The sequence below is a fragment of the Scyliorhinus torazame genome, chromosome 5, assembly GCF_047496885.1.
Source record: "Scyliorhinus torazame isolate Kashiwa2021f chromosome 5, sScyTor2.1, whole genome shotgun sequence".
NCBI lineage: Eukaryota > Metazoa > Chordata > Chondrichthyes > Carcharhiniformes > Scyliorhinidae > Scyliorhinus > Scyliorhinus torazame.
In genome coordinates this window covers 172,166,380-172,184,730 of record NC_092711.1, presented here as the reverse complement: position 1 = coordinate 172,184,730, position 18,351 = coordinate 172,166,380, and the positions used below count along the sequence as shown (strand labels likewise).

The 18,351-nt window shown below is 46.9% G+C and overlaps 1 protein-coding gene across 1 annotated transcript; it reads right to left on the bottom strand.

The window, feature by feature from the left end:
- Window positions 1-3,705: 3,705 nt before the first annotated feature.
- On the bottom strand, window positions 3,706-17,926 carry LOC140420690 (uncharacterized). Its single transcript, XM_072504685.1, has 2 exons — window positions 17,851-17,926; window positions 3,706-12,308 (listed from the first exon to the last, which is right to left on the bottom strand). The coding sequence occupies exon 2, from the start codon at window positions 11,934-11,936 to the stop codon at window positions 10,566-10,568; it is 1,371 nt and encodes a 456-aa protein (XP_072360786.1). The 5' UTR covers window positions 11,937-12,308; window positions 17,851-17,926; the 3' UTR covers window positions 3,706-10,565.
- Between the last annotated feature and the right edge of the window lie 425 nt (window positions 17,927-18,351).

The window sequence follows — 18,351 nt, the reverse complement described above, 5'->3', positions numbered from 1 at the left end:
TTAAGTCACACGGTTGAAGGTTTGAAACCTCACAGTTGTTTTCTTCACACAACAGGGCCTCGAACTGAAGTGTAACTTAATTTTCAATGGCTGGGGAGCTAACGGTTCCAGACCTTAGCTCATCCAACCTTTATGGGATTTGCAGCAGTTGCTCTGTAATTAGACCGTTAAAGTGTAACTTTGTCCTGGTCTCAAGCCATGTGATGTATTTCACTTGTCCACTTTGGCAAGAAGAATAGAAAATCAATATTCTTGTGATCTTATGAGACGAAGTCCCACCTTCATACGGAGGATACCCTCCATTGTCCTGTGTGACACTATCACTGTGCTAAATGGGGTAGATTCAGAACATATCTCGATAAAAACAGGATACCCATGAGGTGCTGTGGGCCATCAGCAGCTTAATATTCAATCACAACCTAACCTTATAGGCCGGCATATCCCTCACTCTACATTGGGAACACACGAAGCAAGTGTGGAATACAAGGGAAGTAGAAAGAAACTTAAGCAAGGAGTCTGGAGGGCTAAAAGGGCTCATGAAAAGTCATTGGCCAGCAGGATTAAGGAAAATCTCAAGGCTTTTTAATTTTAATAATCGTCATTGTCACAAGTAGGCTTACATTAACACTGCAATGAAGTTACTGTGAAAAGCCCCCAGTCGCCACATTCCGCGCCTGTTCGGGTACAGAGAGAGAATTCAGAATGTCCAAATTACCTAACAGCACATCTTTATGGACTTGTGGGAGGAAACCGGAGCACCCGGGAGAAACCCACGCAGTTACAGGGAGAGCATGCAGACTCCGCACAGACGGTCATCCAAGCCAGGTATCGAACCTGGGACCCTGGCGCTGTGAAGCCATAGTGCTAACTACTATGCTACCATGCTCCCCATATATTATACATATATAAAGAGCAAAGGGGTAGCCAGGGAGAAGGTTGACCCACTTAAGGACAGGGGAGGAAATCTATGCGTGGAGTACTTTGCTTCAGTATTCACCAAAGAGAAGGACTTGGTGGGTGATGAGTCTGGGGAATGGTGTGTAAATAGTTTGGGTCATATTAAGTTCAAAAAGGAGATACTGGGGTCTTGAAAAACATGATGGTAGACAAGTCCCTAGGATCTGATGGGATCTATCCCAGAATACTGTGAGAGGAAGGGAGGAAATTGCTGGGGCCTTGAGATAAATCTTTGTATCCTCACTGGCTAGAGGGGAGATCCCAATGGATTGCAGAATAGCCAATGTTGTTCCTTTGTTTAAGAAGGGTAGCAAGGATAATCCAAGTAATAATAATCACAGGCCGGTGAGCAATACGTCAGTGATAGGGAAATTATTGGAGAGGATTCATTGGGATACAATTTATTCCCACTTGGAAATAAGTGGACGTATTGGTGGGAGGCATCATGGTTTTGTGAAGAGGAGGTCGTGTCTCACAAACTTGATCGAGTTTTTCGAGGAAGACAAAGATGATTGATGAGGGTAGGGCAGTGGATGTTGTCTACATGGGCTTCAGTAAGGCCTTTGACAAGGAACCTCCTGGCAGATTGGGACAGAAGGTGAAGTCGCACGGGACCAGAGGTGAGCTGACAAGATGGATACAGAAATGGCTCCATCATAGAAGGCACAGGGCAATAGTGGAAGGGTGCATTTCTGAATGGAAGGCTGTGACTAGTGGCGTTCCTCAGGGATCAGTGCTGGGACCTTTGCTGTTTGTAATTGTATAAATGATTTGGAGGAAAACGTAACTGGTTTGATTCATAAGTTAGCGGATGACAAAAGGTTGGTGGAATTGCAGATAGCGATGAGGACCGTCAGAGGATACAGCAGGATATAGATCAGTTGTAGACTTGGGCGGAGAGATGGCAGATGGAGTTTATTCCGTACAAATGTGAGGGAATGCATTTTGGAAGGTCTAATACAGGTGGGAAATATACAGTAAATGGCAGAACTCTTAAGACTATTGATAGGCAGAGGGATCTGGGTGTACACATACACAGGTCACTGAAAGTGGCAATGCAGGCGGAGAAGGTAGTCAAGAAAGCATACAGCATGCTTGCCTTCATCGACCGGGGCACTGAGTTTAAAAATTGTGAAGTCATGTTGCAGCTTTATAGAACCTTAGTTAAGCCGCACTTGGAATATAATGATCAATTCTACCAGAAGGATGTGGAGGCTTTGGAGAGGGTACAGAAGAGATTTACCAGGATGTTGTCTGGTATGGAGGGCATTAGCTATGAGGAGAGGTTGGAGAAACTTAGTTTGTTCTCACTGGAACGACGGAGGTTAAGGGGCGACCTGATAGAAGTCTCCAAGATTATAAGGGGCATGGACAGAGCGGATGGAAGTTTTTTCCTAGGGTGCAAGGGTCAATTATGCGGTGGCATAAGTTTAAGGTGTGGGGTGCAAGGTTTAAAGGAGATGGACGAAGCAAGCATTTTGAACAGAGGGTGGTGGGAGCCTGGAACTCGCTGCCGGGGGAGGTAGTGGAAGCAGATACGATAGTGACATCTTAAAAAATACATGAATAGGATGGGAAGAGGGATATGGTCCCCGGAAGCATTAGGGTTTTTAGTTCAGACGGACAGCATGGTCAGTGCAGGCTTGGAGGGCCGAAGGGCCTGTTCCTGTGCTGTAAGGAAGGAGCAGCGCTCCGAAAGCTAGTGACATTGAAACAAACCTGTTGGATTTTAACCTGGTGTTGTAAGACTTCTTACTGTAATTTACTTTGTTCTTATAAGACTGGAGGAGCCGGGGATGTTCCTCATGTTTAAATCTCTCAGCAAAAGGCAGTGAAGCCCACACATGAACTGAGGAGTCCACAGTTTTGAGGTCTTAAAGGAGAGGTTTTTTCCAAAAATATTTTAATTACAACAAGCTGCAGTCCCTCTCCCCACCTCACTCCGTTCACTAGCTGAAACTTTATAGCTAGCAAAGGTAACCCCCCACCCACGGTGTATGCTCAAAGAACAAAAACAAACGCCTTCCAACCCATACCGGCTACGGATGAGCAACCAAAACCCAACACTCTGACAACACTTGAACTCCCCCAGGGGATCATATATTCCCCATTCTGTTGCCCTGCTCCCCCCCCCCCCCGACAACCATAGCCACCTCAATCCCAAACATACAACAGATACAAACTACAGCCCCTCTCAAACCAACCCCTTCTAACCATCCCCATTAAAGTCCCAATCAAATCAATTTAATCAAGTCCCAGTCCAGGGACCTGAGGCCAAAAATCACATCCAATACTCCTCGTGTCAGCACTGAGGGAGTGCTGCACTGTCAGAGCTTCTTTCAAATAAGATGTTCAACTGAAGCCCTGTCTGCCCCTCAGGTCCTGTAAAAGTTCCCACAGCCACTATTGTGAAGAGTTGGGGAATTATCCCCGGTGTCCTGACAAATATTTATCCCTCAATCAACATCACCAAAATCAGATCATCTGCTCATTGACACATTGTGGTGTGTGGGATCTTGCTTTGTGGAAATTTGCTGCTGCGTTTCCTAAAACAGTGACGACACTTCAGAAACACTTTTGCACATGCTGTGGTTGTGAAAGGCGCGACAGGTCAATGTTTTAAATTGAAGATTGATGTTATCTGGTCCTTAATAGATTTCAGCCATCCCCAACTGACCATTTAATAAATTTGCTTTGGTTCGGACAAGAATTTTAACCAATTAAAGAAAAAGCAGAATTCTCTGGATATTAAATTTAAAAAGTTTATTAAAAGAAAATGTTTTACTGAACAACTTGAAGACACGTTTACAACTTTATGCAGGTGATCAGTCTGCAGAAGCGTAACCCTCCCTGGCTCCTTCTTTGACAGTAATTTCCTTGGAACTCGGCCTCGAGAGTCTTCAGTACTTGGCCAGCAAGGAAGACCTTCGGAATGTCGACTTTTATCCCCAAAGTGACCATTACCTCATGTCGGCGTTGGGCCTGTTGTAACATGACCATTGGCCAATTGGGCACTAGTTTCATTTAATTGGATCTTTAATTACTGACACCATCTTCTCTCATTACCTTAGACAGGAATACAATAGGACTGTTTCATACAGTTACTTTAATTCCTTATTCATAGTTTCAAATGTTGAGGCTACTCAGAGTTGGAAGGTCTCTCTTGCCAGTACATTTATCTTCATTGCACATTCTTTATATACACAGCAATTAAGCTTTTACATTTTTACAACAAATAAAACTCAGGCTTTTACGATAACTACTGATTCATTATTGTTTTAATTGTAACTTAATTAAGGATCACCACGTATTTCATCATCTGTTGCAGACTCATAGCTAATTAATATATTTAATTAATGCAAGATACACTGGTTCTCTACTGAGTAGTACTACACTCCGTATACTTCACCCGGTGTCTATGTCGGTGTATTTATTGAATGTCCTGTTTTTTCATGTATGGAGCAATTTGGACTGCACGCAGTACAATACTTTTTGCTGTACCTCGATACACGTGACAATAAATTAAATCCAATCAAAGAGACAGTTTCTTCCTAGTCTTCAGATTGAACAATGAGCCTTCTTAAAACTTATTAATTCATGGGAGGTGGGTGTCACTGGCTGGGCAAGCATTTACTGCTCATTCCAATTGCCCTTGAACTGCATGTCTTGCGAGGCTATTTCAGAAGGCACTTACAAGTCAACCACAACATTGCAGTGGATCTGGAATCACGTGTAGGCCAGGCCATGTAAAGAGAGCAGATTTCCTGAAGAACATGAGTGAACCAGACGGCCTTTTACAACAATCACCAATGTCAACATTAGACTTTTAATTTGAGGCTTTTATTCAATTTCAATATCTGTCGTAGCCAGATTCGATCTCAGATCCCCAGAGCATTAACCTGGGTCTCTGGATTACTAGCCCAGTAACAATACCATTACACCACTGCCTAGCCCACATAGACTTGGCAGAATATGATGTCTTGTAAATTCTCAAAATTATAAAGTAATTTATTTTTTCAAACAAATTCTGATAGCTCTGCAGTTTCTGGAAACATTTTGGTCGATGGTGTTATGTTTTGAAATAAAGATCTAGGGCGAGATTCTCCGACCCCCCGCCGGGTCGGAGAATCGCCGGGGGCTGGCGTGAATCCTGCCCCCGCCGGTTGCCGAAGTCTCCGGCACCGGAGATTCGGCGGGAGCGGGAATCGCGCCGCGCCGGTTGGCGGGCCCCCCCCCCGCTCGATTCTCCGGCCCGGATGGGCCGAAGTCCCGCCGCTAAAATGCCTGTCCCGCCGGCGTAGATTAAACCACTTACCTTACCGGCGGGACAAGGCGGCGCGGGCGGGCTCCGGGGTCCTGGGGGGGGGGTGCACGGGGCGATCTGGCCCCGGGGGGGTCCCCCACGGTGGCCTGGCCCGCGATCGGGGCCCACCGATCCGCGGGCGGGCCTGTGCCGTGGGGGCACTCTTTCCCTTCCGCCTCCGCCACGGTCTCCACCATGGCGGAGGCAGAAGCGACTCCCTCCACTGCGCATGCGCAGGAATGCCGTCATTTCCGCGCCAGCTGGCGGGGCACCAAAGGCCTTTTCCGCCAGCTGGCGGGGCGGAAATTCGTCTGGCGCCGGCCTAGCCCCTTAAGGTTGGGGCTCGGCCCCCAAAGATGCGGAGAATTCCGCACCTTTGGGGCGGCGCGATGCCCGACTGATTTGCACTGTTTTGGGCGCCAGTCGGCGGACATCGCGCCGTTTCCGGAGAATTTCGCCCCTAGTCTTTATAATATAATTAATTAATACACCAGTTCACTAATGATAATCAATCTTCACTACTGAATAATAATTAACTTAATTATTGTTTTTTGCTATGAAAACGATACATAGTCAACATAGAAAAGGTACAGAAGGTGAAATGACTGCAGGAAGCCACGTGTTAGAGGTATAAAAGGGCTGTCTTGACCTTGTTACTAATGACAGTGAATACACTATGAAAATAACAATTTTGAAACTAAATGTGATTACAGCTTCCTACATTACAACAGTGAATATGTTTCAAAAGTACTCCATTGGCTTTAAAACACTTTTGGAGGTCCAGTGGTAGTGAGAGGTTTTATAGAAATGTACACTTGTTCTAATTGTCTGCAATCTCGGATATATTACACTCGGTGTCCCCACCAAAATCATTGATAAAGATTGAGTCTTAATTTTGTGTAATAACATTGTTGACACCATTTTGATACTCTGTGAAACCCCAGACACATCATATGCACAGCTTTTGTTGTGAAACACAGCATGTTGTTGTGACTTGGAATGCACTGTCTATAAATTGTGCTGAAATCTCATTGCAATGTAACTTCCAAAAGGGAATTTGATGCATTCTGAAAAAAAAAAAATCGAACAATGAGATTAAATGGATCGCTGTACGAAGAGCTGGCATAGGGAGAATGGGCCAAATAGACTCCTCCGTGCTCTAGGAGCCTTGTGTACATGTAAAACGAGTGGTAACGACCTGGAACCTACTGTCTATGAGGGTGGGAGATGCAGAAATGAGGAAAGGATTTCAACAGAAAATTGGATGGGCACTGAGAGAAATAAACCTACAGGGATTCGGGGACAGAACGGGACAATGGACAGGCTGGCTTGCTCCACAGAGAGCCGACATGGTCTCAAAGGGTTGAATGGCCCCATTCTCCACCGTCCAGATGCTGTGATCTCAGGAGAGAAATTCAGCTGCTCCAGTCGCTCCAGCTAACTGGAGTCCCTCATCCCTGGTGCCATTCTTGTAAATTTTCACACTAACTTCATTGCAGTGTTAATGTAAGCCTACTTGTGACAATAATAAAGATTATTATTGTAAATGTCCTCCACAATCTAAGAACTTCGCATCTTTCCTAAAGTGTGGGGCCCATATATAAGGTTCCATTCCAGAGGGATAGAATTGAAAAACACGGAGGAAACATTCAACCTGTTTAGAGCCAGGGTTAGACTCCACTGGGAGCACTGGGAGTCTCTGTCAACATTGGTGATCTCCATTAGAAAAAGGAAATAGAGGCACTGGAGAAGGTGCAACAAAGGTTCAAAATATACAGAACTGAGAGCATTTAACACTCAGGAAAGGATGGGGCTGCTTTTTTCTGGAAAAGAGAAGACTGATGGGTGACCTGATGGAAGTCTTTAAGATTGTGAAGGGATTCAATAATCCAACAGGAATTTCAGTAGAAACCTCTTTACAAAGCGAGTGGTGAGAATGTGCAACTTGCTACCCCAGCGAGTGGTTCAGGTGAACAGCATGAATCCATTGAACAGGAAGCTAGATACATACATGGGGGAGAATGGAATAGAAGGAGATGCTGATGGGGGAGATGTAGAGGGGTGGGTGGAGGATCATGTGGAGCATAAATACTGACACAGACCATGGCTAACCTCAGCCGGTATGGGAATTTAACCTGTGCTGTTGGTGTCACTCAGCACAAACCAGACATCCAGCCAACTGAGCTAACCGATCCCCGTGTAAATCTGTAATAATTGCTTAAATATTACTGATTGTCTGTCTCACACCATACTATTTAATGTAGTTTCCCAGTGCACCTCAGACAACTTGCCCTTCATACCCGGATAGTTTCCTTCTGTGAGAAGCACCAAGATAAATTAAACAAAAGAACCATGTAACCACCACAGCCCATCTTCATGGCAATGTGGCATGAATTTTGGGGTTTCCAAACAGAAATAGTAATGCAACATCTTCTAATCTCCAAACACCCTTTCACTCTTTGATCCTTGTGAAATGCGAAACCAGATATTCGCAAGAAGACCCACTGGAGGCGAAGTCGTGAGACTGGTCAGTCCAGCAGAAAGAAACCCTCTGACCATCCCCATTGACCAACAGAATGAATAAAATGCAGTCCTGGATGTAATTGAGAACAGAAACAATAACAGCAGAATCCAATCCCTGTAATCAGTTGTGAACTTGTTGGTGTCTCAGAAGGTGCGATGAAGTGGGCAGCAAGGTGCCTCACAGCGCCAATGTCCCAGGTTCGATCCCGACTCTGGGTCACTGTCCGTGTGGAGTTTGTACATTGTCTCCGTGTGGAGACAACTTCTCCCCGTGTTTGCGTGGGTTTCGCCCCCACAACCCAAAGATGTGTAGGGTAGATGGATTGGCCACGCTAAATTGCCCCTTAATTGGAAAAAATTAATTGTGTTCTCTAAATTTATATATTTAAAAAAAGTGCGATGAATTACAAAACCCCTTCACACATTGAGGGCAGGTGAATGGCCTCTCCCCAGTATAAACTCCCTGTTGTGACTGCAGACGGCATAACCGAGTGAATCGCGCAAACAGACATAAACGGGTGTGAGATAATCGGGATTGTGGAGACATGGCCCAAGGGTGACCAGGGATGGGAACTGAATATATTCAGTATTTTGGAAGGACAGACAAAAAGGAAAAGGCAGTGGAGTGGCAGAGGAAATTAATGCAATAGTGGGGTAGGATATTAGCACCAATAATGTGGAATCTGTATGGGTAGAGCTGAGGAACACCAAGGGGCACGGAAATTAATGGGCATCGTATATAGACGCCCAAACTGCAGTGGTGATGTTGGGAATGGCCTAAAACAGGAAATTAGGCTGACTGTAAATGTTCCTACAGGTACGTCAAGAGAAAAAGATTGGGGAAGTCAAATGTAGGTTCCTTACAGTCAGAAACAGCAGAATGTATAATAGGGGACAAAGAAATGGCTGAGCAAATAAATACATATTTTGGTTCTGTCTTCACAAATGAGGGCACAAATCAGACACCAGACATGTTGGGGAACGCAGGATTTAGTGAGAGGGAGGAACTGAAGGAGATCAATATTAGTAGAGAAATGGTGTTGGGGAAATTGATGGGATTGAAAGCTGATAAATCCCCAGGGCCTGATAATCTGCATCGCAAAGTACTTAAAGAAGTGGCTCTAGAAATAGTGGATGCATTGGTGGTCATCATCCAGGATTCTATAGACTCTGGAACAGTTCCTGCAGATTGAAGGTTGGCTTATGTAACTCCACTATTTAAAAAGCGAGATAGAGAGAAAAAAAGGGAATTATAGACGAATAAGCCTGACATCGGTAAAATTCTAGAATCCATTATCAAAGATTTTAAAGCAAAGCACTGAGAAAACAGTGGCATGATCGGGCAGAGTCAGCAAGGATTTATGAAGGAGAAATCATGCTTGACAAATCTACTGGAATTCTTCGCAGATGTAACTAGCAGAGTTGATGAGGGGGAGCCAGTGGATGTGGTATATTTGGACTTTCATATGGCTTTTGACAAAGTCCCACATAAGAGATTAGCGTGTAAAATTGAAGCACATGAGATTAGGGGTAGTGTGTTGAGATAGGTAGAAAATTGGTTGGCAGGCAGGAAACAAAGAGTAGGGATTAATGGGTCTTTTTCAAATTGGCAGGCAGTGACCAATGGGGTACCGCAGGGATCAGTGCTAGGACCCCAGATATTCACAAGATATATTAATGATTTTTTAAAAAATTTAAATTACCCAATCTTTTTTTCCAATTAAGGGGCAATTTATCGTGGTCAATTCACCTACCCTGCACATCTTTGGGTTATGGGGGTGAGACTCACGCAGGCACGGGGAGAACTTGTCTCCACACGGACTCAAAACAAGAAGGCAGACTATTAGCTGAATGGCCGTAAATTAGGAGAGAAGAATGTGCAACGAGACCTGGGTATCCTTGTACACCAGTCACTGAAGGTATGCATGCAGCTACAGCAGGCGGTAAAGGAGGCAAATGATATGCTAGCCTTCATTGCGAGCGGATTCGAGTACAGGAGCAGGGATATCTTGCTGCAATTATACAGGGCCTTGGCGAGACCATACCTGGAATGTTGTGTGCAGTTTTGGTCTTCTTATCTGAGGAAAGATGTTCTTGCTCTAGAGGGAGTGCAGCGAAGGTTTACCAGACTGATTCCTGGGATGGTGGGACTGACGTATGAGAGATTGAATCAGTTAGGATTGTATTCGCTGGAGTTCAGAAGAATGGAGCATCTCATAGAAACCTAAAATATTCTAACAGGACTTGACAGGATAGATGTGGGAAAGATTTTCCCGATGGTGGGAGTGTACAGAACCAGAGGTCGCAGTTTGAGGATACGAGGTAGACCATTTAGGACAGAGATGAGGAGAAATTTCTTCAACCAGAGAGTGGTGAGCCTGTGGACTTTGTTACCACAAGAAATAGTTGAGGCCAATACATTGTATGCCTTCAAGAAGCAGTTGGGTGTAGCACTTAGAGTGAAGGGGATCAAAGGATACAAAGGGGAAAGCGGGATTAAGCAATGGAGTTGGATGATAAGCCATGATCATAATGAATGGCAGAGCAGGTACAAAGGGCCAAATGGCCTCTTCCTGCTCTTATTTTCTATGGTTCTATGTAATCCATTCCCACACTAAGAGCAGTTGAACGGCCTCTCCCCAGTGTGAACTCGCTGGTGTGTCTGCAGGGTGGATGAATCAATGAATCCCTTCCCACACTGAGAGCAGGTGAATGGCCTCTCTCCAGTGTGAACTCGCTGGTGTGTCTGAAGTTTGGATGAATCAATGAATCCCTTTTCACACTAAGAGCAGGTGAACGGCCTCTCCCCAGTGTGAACTCGCTGGTGTCTCAGCAGGGTGGATGAATCAATGAATCCCTTCCCACACTGAGAGCAGGTGAATGGCCTCTCCCCAGTGTGAACTCGCTGGTGTGTCTGCAGTTTGGATGAATCAATGAACCCCTTCCCACACTGAGAGCAGGTGAACGGCCTCTCCCCAGTGTGAACTCGCAGGTGTGTCTGCAGGCTGGATAACTGACTGAATCCCTTCCCACACTGAGAGCAGGTGAACGGCCTCTCCCCAGTGTGAACTCGTTGGTGTCTCAGGAGGGTGGATAAATCAATAAATCCCTTCCTACACTCAGAGCAGGCGAATGGCCTCTCCCCAGAGTGAACTCGCTGGTGTGTCTGCAGGTTGGATAACCAAGTGAATCCCTTCCCACACTGAGAGCAGGTGAACGGCTTCTCCCCAGTGTGAACTCGCTGGTGTCTCCGCAGGACGGATGAATTAATGAATCCTTTCCCACACTGAGAGCAGGTGAATGGTCTCTCCCCAGTGTGAACTCGCTGGTGTGTCTGCAGGTGGGATAACTGTGTGAATCCCTTCCCACACTGAGAGCAGGTGAATGGCTTCTCCCCAGTGTGAACTCGCTGATGGATCCGCAGGGTGGATGAATCACGGAATCCCTTCCCACACTGAGTGCAAGTGAATGCCCTCTCCCCAGTGTGAACTCGCTGATGTTTCCGCAGGGCGGATGAATCAAAGAATCCCTTCCCACACTGAGAGCAGGTGAACGGCCTCTCCCCAGTGTGAATTTGCTGATGTTTCCACAGGTTGAGTGAATCAATGAATCCCTTCCCACACTGAGAGCAGGTGAACGGCCTCTCCCCAGTGTGAACTCGCTGATGTCTCAGCAGGGTGGATGAATCACGGAACCCTTTCCCACATTGAGAGCAGGTGAACGGCCTCTCCCCAGTGTGAATTTGCTGATGTCTCTGCAGGCTGGATAACTGAGTGAATCCTTTCCCACACTGAGAGCAGGTGAATAGCCTCTTCCCAGTGTGAATTCGCTGATGTTTCCGCAGAGTGGATAACCGAGTGAATCCCTTCCCACACTGCGAGCAGCTAATTGGCCTCTCCCCAGTGTGAATTTGCTGATGTCTCTGCAGGCTGGATAACTGAGTGAATCTCTGCCCACATTGAGAGCAGGTGAATGGCCTCTCCCCAGTGTGGAATCGCTCGTGTCTCTGCAGATTGGATGAATCAATGAATCTCTGCCCACACTGAGAGCAGGTGAACGGCCTCTCCCCAGTGTGAATGCGGCGATGAATCTCCAGCTCTGATGGGAATCTGTATCCCTTCCCACAGTCCCCACATTTCCACGGTTTCTCCATGTTTTGGGTCTCCTCGTGTCTCTCCAGATCGGACAATCAGTGGAAGCCTTGTCTACACACAGAACACGTGTACGGTCTCTCCTCACTGTGAATGGTGTGATGTTTTTTCAGGCTGTGTAACTGGTTTAAGCTCTTTCCACAGTCAGTACACTGGAACACTCTCACTCAGGTGTGTGTTGTGGGTCTCGGTGCTTTTCCAGTCACACTCACGTTTAAAATCCTTTGAAGCCGACAGATCGGACAAACATTTCTCCTTCTTGCCGATGATATTCAGAGCCCGAAGATATTCAGATCAGAAGGAATCGAGTGAGTTTGTCACATCGAGACGTGATGTTTGAGATTTCAATCTATAATTCCTCCTCTTCCAATATCCTTTAAAAACAATTTACAAAAGTCATCGTTGTTATTACAGGATAGAAATTCAGAACAGACAGTTCTAGTTCCTATGGGACATTATTTACTCTCTTGTTCTCCAAAAGCTGTAAATCTCCATCCCACACAATCTCCCTCCATTCTCACTCTGCTGAATGTAATATTCACCCTCCCAATTCTCCTGATGGTGCTGATTCATGTTGATTGACAGATCCAAGCTCAGCTCACTGCTTCCTGACCAGCACACAGCGATTAGAATAGGAGCAAGAGTAGGCCATTCGGCCCACCGAGTCTGCGCAACCATTCAATGCGCTCCTTGGCGGATCTACCTCAGCACCATTTTCCCGCACGATCCCAATATCCCTCGATATATTCAATATCTAGAAACCTATCAATATCTGTCTTTTTTTTATTAAACAAACAATTTTATTGAGGTATTTTAGGCATATAGAAAAAGTGACATTGTACAATACAAAAAAAGTCAAGACACAAATTAAACATAGTGCAAACCACGGCTCTGTTCACGCAAGGACCTGCATCAATATCCCCCTGCTCTACTCTACTCTAGCCCCCCCATCCCCCCGACACGTAATCCTCTGCGAAATCAATAAATGGCTACCACCTTCGGGCGAACCTCTCAAGGCGAACTTGACTTTCTCTAGGCCAAAAAAGCTCGCCATGTCAGATAGCCATACATCAGCCCTCGGGAGCTTTGAGTCCCTCCATGCTAACAGTATTCGTCGCCAGGCTACCAGGGAAGCAAAGGCCAGAGCGTCGGCCTCTCTTTCTTCCTGGACTCCCGGGTCCTCCGAAACCCCAAAGATTGCCTCCTCAGGACTCATTACCACCCCAGTTTTCAATACCACCCCAGTTTTCAATACCCGGGACATGACATCTGCAAATCCCTGCCAATACCCAGAGTTTAAGGCACGACCAGAAACATGTGTACATGTTTAGCCGGCCCTCCGGCACATCTAGCACACTTGTCCTCCAGCCCGAAGAATTTGCTCATCTGGGCCACTGTCATGTGGGCCCGGTGCACGACCTTAAACTGGATCAGGCTGAGCCTGGCGCATGTTGCGGTCGTATTTACTCTGCTCAGGGCTTCTGCCCAGATACCGTCCTCCATCTCTCCCCTGAGCTCCTCTTCCCACTTAAGCTTCACGTCCTCGGTCTGCTTATCCTCAGCTCCCATTAGTTCCTTGTAGACGTCTGAGACTCTACCCTCTCCCCTAGAAACTACCCTGTCCTGCCCCCCCTTCGGCGGGAGACGTGGGAAGGACGGCACCAGTCTGCGTACGAAATCCCGCACCTGTAAGTATCGAAAGTCGTTCCCTCTCGCCAGCCCAAACGTCTCCTCCAGTGCCCTCATGCCTGGAAAGCTCCCTTCCAGGAACAGATCCCCCATCCTCACAATCCCCGCCCTCCTCCACAGTCGATACCCCCCGTCCATGTTCCCCGGGGCAAATCGGTGGTTGCTGCAGATTGGGGTCCACATCGATGCTCTTACCTCCCCTACATGCGTCCTCCACTGGCCCCAGATCCGAAGAGCCACCGCCACTATCGGGCTGGTGGAGTTCCGTGCCGGCGGAAGCAGCAGAGGCACCGTGACCAGGGCTGCTAAGCTAGTGCCCCTACACAAAGCAGCATCAATATCTGTCTTGAACATACCTAATGACTGAGGCTGCACATTCCTCTGGGGTAGAGAATTCCAAAGCTTCACCACACCCTCGAGTGAAGAGATCCCTCCTCATCTCAGCTTTCAATCTATTTTCCTAACTGTTCCCCATAACCCTTAAATCCATTGTCAATAAAATATCTGTCAAACTTGTGTTTCAGTATATTCGATGACCCCCAGATAAAACTGGTCCCTGTGGAAGAGAAATCCAGAGATTAACAACCCTCTGAGGGAAGAGATGACTGGAAATATATAACGTAGCTACAGCCTTATATTACGAGAAATAACAATACATTTACTTTATTACAAAACGGTAAATAATATATCTAACCTGTTCCATGTAACAACACTGGACATATCTCTGTCCATTATTAATTTAATTGCCCTGAAATGTCAGCCATCTCCTGGGGGAACTCACCCCTTTAATTGTGAACATTAGGAAAGAGGCAATCCTTTTTTGAAACAAATTTAGAGTAACCAATTTTTTTTTTCCAATTAAGGGGCAATTTAGCAGGGCCAATCCACCGGCCCTGCACATCTTTGGGGTGAGACCCACGCAAACACGGGGAGAATGTGCAAACTCCACACGGACAGTGACCCAGGGCCGGGATTCGAACCTGGGTCCTCAGCGCCATAGGCAGCAGTGCTAACCACTGTGCCACACCCCTCCACAGAGAAACTAGAATTGTCTGTTCAGAATTTCTATCCTGGATTGACAGTCAAGACTTTTTTTTTAAATTACAAAAAAATTAAATTTAGACTACTGAATTATTTTTTTCCACCCGATTAAGGAGTAATTTTAGCGTGGCCAGTTCACCTACCTGCACATCTTATTGGATTGTGGGGGCCAGACCCACGCAGATACGGGGAGAATGTGCAAACTCCATACTGACAGTGACCCGGGGCCAGGATCAAACCCGGGTCCTCGGCTAACCACTGAGCCACTGTGCCTGCCCCTATAGTGATGACTTTTGTGAACTCCTTTTAAAAGGATATTACAAGGGGAGGATTTACATATGAGAACTCAAATCAAACTTTGCATCAAGATTTAACAGAGTCACTCCATTCATCAGGACCTGAATATCATTGGCCCGTGAATGTGGAAGAAGAAATGTTTGTCTGTTCTGTCTGTAGAAAAAGATTTTCAAGATCAGTGTGACTGAAAAAAACCCCGATACACACACATCTCGGGTGAGAGTGTTCCAGTGAACTGACTGTGGAAAGAGCTTTTAACCAGTTACACAGTCTGAAAAAACATGACACCATTCAAAGCGGGGAGAGACCGTACGCATGCTCTCTATGGGGACAAGACTTCAACAGATCGTCAAACGTGGAAAGCAACAAGGACACCAGCAGCATGCTGAAACCATGGAAATATGGGGACTTTGGGAAGGGATTCAGATCCCCATGTGAGTTGGAGACTGACCACCATAGTCATAGCGGCGACAGACCATTCACCTGTTCTGAGTGTGGAAAGGGATTCACCCAGTTATTCCAGTGAGGATTTATCCTCGAGGTGGGCAATATCATCGTTCTTTTTCTTTTTGTTCTGAGAGGGGCTGCCCCGCCAGAAGTGAGCTGGTGAATGAGAGTGAGATGGGGGCTGCAGTTGTTGAACCAGTTTTGGCTGGTTTTGTCTGGGTCAGAGCTGGGGGGGGGGGGGGGGGGGGGGGGGGGGGGGGGCAGGCAGGGTTTGGTTTCAATTTGTGTATTTGGGTGGGGTGTTGGCAGGAAATGGGGGTGGGACAGAGAGTTTAGCTTGCTGGTGATGACTTTGGACCTGTTTTTGTTTTCACTGTCAGGGTGTGTGGGGCGGCCATCTTGTGTGGGCACTTGGCCTGTACTTTTTGAAGATTTACTCGATCGTCCCTCATGGTGGAAATGGCTGATTCCATGATGGGGAAATGGGGGTGGGAGACCCTGGATTCGGCTGCTCACCTAGAATGTAAGGGGATTGGGTGGAACAGTGAAGAGGTCGAGTGTTTTCGCTCAATGAAAGAATCTAAATGCTGGTGTGGTGTTCTTGCAGGAGACTCACTTGCAGGTTGGAGATCAGACCAGGGTGGCACGGTAACGCAGTGGTTAGCACTGCTGCCTAAGGGTGCCGAGGTCCCAGTTTCGATCCTGGCCCCGCATCATTGGCTGTGTGAAGTTTGCTCATTCTCCCCATGTCTGCATGGGCTTCGCCCCACAATCCAAAGCTGTGCAGGTTAGGTGGATTGGCCACGTGAAATTGCCCCTTAATTGGAAAAAAAAATAATTGGGTACTCTAAACATATAGGAAAAAAAATAGAGATCAGCCAAGACTGCGGAGGGATGAGCCAAGTGTTTCACTTGGGCTTTGACGAAGGGCTCGAGCTCTGCAATTCTAATCAATAAACAGATTCCTCTTTCGGTCATTGGGCTTGTTGCGGACACTAATGGGAGATACATGGTTGTCAGTGGGTCATTGGCGTACATTGGTGGTGTTGGTGAATGTCTATGCCCCTAACTGGGACGATGGGCGGCATGGTAGCCCAGTGGTTAGCACTGTTGCTTCACAGCGCAAGGGACCCAGGTTCAATTCTCGGCTTGGGTCACTGTCTGTGAGGGGTTTGCACGTTCTCCCCGTGTCAGTGTAGGTTTCCTCCGGGTGTTCCGTGGGTTTATTATTGTGGCAATAATAAAGATTATTATTATGTGGCATTTGTGAAAAAATTGTTGGGATCCATCCCAGACCTGGATGCAGATCAATTGATTCTTGGAGGGGACTTCAATTGTGTTCTGGATCCTAAATGGACTGGTCCAAGCCCATTCAACCTCTACAATATCACAGAAAAAGGAATGAAACCAGGCGGACCATCCGACATTGTCGTTTCTGGTGCCTGGGTCAATGGGAAACCCAGCAAAAGATTTTTAAAAATTGTTCCCATCAGCAGATTGTAAAAGGATTACGGGACACAGATTTAAGGTTGTGAACAAGATTTACAGGGGAGATAGGAGGTAGTCATTTTGTACAGATCTGGAACTCAATGCTTACACACAAAGGTTGATAATCTCCAGGTCCTGATAACCCGAACGGTGGTGTCAGAATTTGATGTGAGGATTGGTTGTGAGTTTCCTGTCTGCGAATCCCTTTCTAATCCCCCATGAAAGAAGTTTACATAGGCATCACTGTCAGTCCAGAAATGTAATTCAGGAAAGATAAATATTTCTCCTGGTTTGAATTTGCTGTGTGTAAATCCTCCCCTACTATCTCCTGTAAAAGGTGTTTCCAAAATTAATCACGGTCAGTCCAGGAAAGAAATCCACTACATTCTCCCCTCCTGCTCCCTGGTCCACAATGACCACTCATGCTCCCTTCTGCACACTAACACGCGTTGCCATCAGCAGTCCCCTGATTTGAGAGTGATGTTGACTCAGGGTTGCGAGTTGCTGCCCTGGGTCTTCATGTGACGGAACAGAGCCGCAGAGCTTTGGACACATGGGTCAGGATGTCCAATGATGCAGTGAAATCCGGAGAGCAGGATTTGCTTCCTTTTCTTTTCATCTCTGCCAGCGCTTTGCATCAAGAAGACATTGGGACTCAAACACTAATGCAGATTGATGGACAAGTTATCTCCATTCTGAACAATGGGGAACAAGCTCCTCCCACTCATTGAAACATCGCCCCGGATAAAGACGGCAAACGCGCATGCGCCCTGATGCACATCCAATAGAGATGGCGGCTGTTAACTCGAGCCGAAATGAGGAGTTGCAGTTCTGCTCGGTACAAACTGGGTCCCGGAAATTTTTTCCGCGGTTTGCGGCTCACAACAGCTTTACACAACGTTTCCGCCCACTCCCGCGATCTCTCGCTCCCTCATATTGTTAAACACCTCTTACCAATTTACGATCTGAAAAAAATGTCCTTCTCTTTCGCCATTACCCACACTGCGCATGCTTCAATCACAGCCTGGCCCCGCCCCTCATTTACTCCGATTGGTTGGACGACCAGCCGCCCTCACTTGGTCCACGAGTCCCGCCTCCTCTTCCTATTGGTCCGGACCTGCCATCAATCAACCGGACATTGTGACGGTGACAGATGGTGAGAGCGACCACAGGCTCAGGCTGACTGGCTGATTGTTCCTGTCTCTGCCTCCTCCCCAGTCCCCACTTCTGCTGCCCCACCCTCTGTCCTCCCACCCCTGTGCCTGAGATGGGAGTGGGACTGCAGCTGTAGCGGGTGTGGGGCAGCCTGGGACATTGTTTTAGGCCCCTCCAGGGCTGAAGAACGCTGCCCCGCTCTGCTGTTGCCCTTTCAGCACCTTCCCTTGTGGCACCTGCTGTTGTGGTGCCACGTCCATCCCCCCACCCTTACCCTGCTACCCTGGTCTTAGATACACG